Source organism: Arachis duranensis, chromosome 8 (genome assembly GCF_000817695.3).
Source record: "Arachis duranensis cultivar V14167 chromosome 8, aradu.V14167.gnm2.J7QH, whole genome shotgun sequence".
In the NCBI taxonomy this organism is placed as follows: Eukaryota; Viridiplantae; Streptophyta; class Magnoliopsida; order Fabales; family Fabaceae; genus Arachis; species Arachis duranensis.
Genome location: NC_029779.3, coordinates 45349301 through 45351420, shown reverse-complemented (window position 1 = coordinate 45351420; position 2120 = coordinate 45349301). Strand labels below are relative to the sequence as shown.

Genomic DNA, 2120 nt, shown 5'->3' with positions numbered 1-2120 from the left:
TTAAGAGTCAACAGGCTTGGGTTTGGGTTTGATGAGGCGCAGCATTTTGGATGAATTGCTTTGAAGACCATTTGGTGAAACTAAGCTTTCATGGTAGATACAAGCCATCCTATACTTGACATATTTATCAAAAACAGGATTGTTCTTCATGCCGGAGCCGTCAATTTCACGAAAATCTACGCTCTCATCATTTAAGTTACACAAAACTATGCCGAAAGATGGACACAATGCCAAAAGAACATCACTTTCCGAGATGTAAAGAGGTTGTAAACAACGAAAAGGATCTGAATAAGTGAAATTTTCATCGACCGGAATCACTGCCAATTTAATCCAAGATTGAGCATCTCCGTATTCTTTCATCTGCCACACAATCCACTTGTATACAATACACTTGAATGTATTCTTATGCTCATAACAAACAGAAAGGCAGTTTCTCAAGACACACAAGTGAGTTAACCTTTTAAAATGAGGATCTAAAGCTATTTTACCTTCAGGTAGAGGAAAATGACCATAAATCTCTTTACCCAAGTCAAAATAAAGAACCACGTCATTAACAATCCAATTAAGAGTGCATAATCTGCTACTACCAAAAAATTCCCCTTCCCTATTAACATCCCAACAAGGGTCGTCACTTGGGATATCATCAATTTTTCTCCAGGACGAAGTTGGCCCAAATGTATAAATTCTGGTACTAGACTCAAAACGAGATGGCCGCCCTTCCGTCCTTATAGATGCAAAAATTTTGTAACTGTCACTGAGATGATCGTAACCAAAGCCACAAAAGCGGACTTCGCCGCTGATTTCCGGAGATTCGAATGTGAATCCGGTACAGGGGTTCCACAAGATGGCATGCATGTATTTGAAGGCATGTGCATCAACCAAGCATAACAATCCATTGCAAGAACCAATGAATCCGTAGTAGCGTTGTTCCGTGAAGCAATCGCCTTGATTAGATTTGGAAGGATTGTCCAAGATTGAGTGTATGGAGAGAAGTCCGATACTGCCGCATCTGATGTCATTTCTGTAGGCCCCAGTGAAATAAGCAATTTGTGGCGTATTCAAAGTTGGATCAAGTAAGCATGAACGACGAAGGTGGTTGCAGGTGAAGTCGGGGGAGGAGATTAGGTTTCTCCATGAACTGCACACGCTCCTTAAGGAAACAAGCGTCCTTGCCGGAAACCTCAGCAAGATTTCTATTATCGTCTCTTTCGGAAGGTCTGTTAACAGCCGCGTTCTTGGCGTGGGACAACTGACCATTTCCAGCCGTCTCGATGCTTTTTCCTCCGCAATCCGCATATCGTCAGCCCTAGCCGCTCAGTTTCAATTTGAATTTATGTTGCAACTTGCTAGATCGATCCATGTATTCTATGCTATTTATATGTAGGTTTTCAGGTTTCATCATTACTTCATTAGCATCTCCATGGGCCCTTTTGGCAGGCTTTTCAATTCATTGGAATCCAAATTGCTAATCCATATTAGATATAGTTTTGTTTTACATACAATTGCATAAATTAAGATAGGATACAACTATTCTAAATCGATCAATTAAATATAAACAGCTAACTAGTTTTATACCGTGGTGCATGTGATAATAAATATAATAACTAGAAAGGAAAAAAAACTAAAATAACTATTATATTATTAAAATGTTTTTATAAGAAAAAACTTAACTTGATTCCTTTTTTAAGGAATAACTTCCCTTGCAAAGCTCAAGGCGTGAAATTTGCTGGCAAGGTGCTCTTGCTGAAACTACGCCTGCTAAAGCGGTATGAATGATTCTGCTTGTGAAACAAACATTTCAATTGCTCTCTCTTGACTTTTGTGTTGTTCTTCCCTCTCTAATTTAAACTTTTATGTGTACTCAATATACATGATTTTATTTTTAACATAGATTATATTGCTTAAGCTGTTCATCGTTCAATTTGCACCATTGATCCTTGGAGATGATGTAGTTGTTGTGCTACTAATAATCTCATTTTTAATTATTATATTATGGAAGATATTCACTTAAAAACGTCTAAAATATTTTTTTAAGATGTTTTTTAGTAATTAAAATTTAACACATATAATTAATAAAATGCTAGAATTTAGAATTTTTAAAATTAATATATATAATAGGA

General features: G+C 36.7%; 1 protein-coding gene across 1 annotated transcript; it reads right to left on the bottom strand.

Annotated features, from left to right (window-relative positions):
• Positions 1 to 1296, bottom strand: LOC127741283 (F-box/kelch-repeat protein At3g23880-like). Its single transcript, XM_052253428.1, has one exon. The coding sequence runs from the start codon at positions 1294 to 1296 to the stop codon at positions 1 to 3; it is 1296 nt and encodes a 431-aa protein (XP_052109388.1).
• Positions 1297 to 2120: the final 824 nt, after the last annotated feature.

Excerpts from the sequence above, each read along its gene's own strand:
- LOC127741283 (XM_052253428.1), bottom strand. The coding sequence starts at position 1,296 with ATGCGGATTGCGGAGGAAAAAGCATCGAGACGGCTGGAAATGGTCAGT.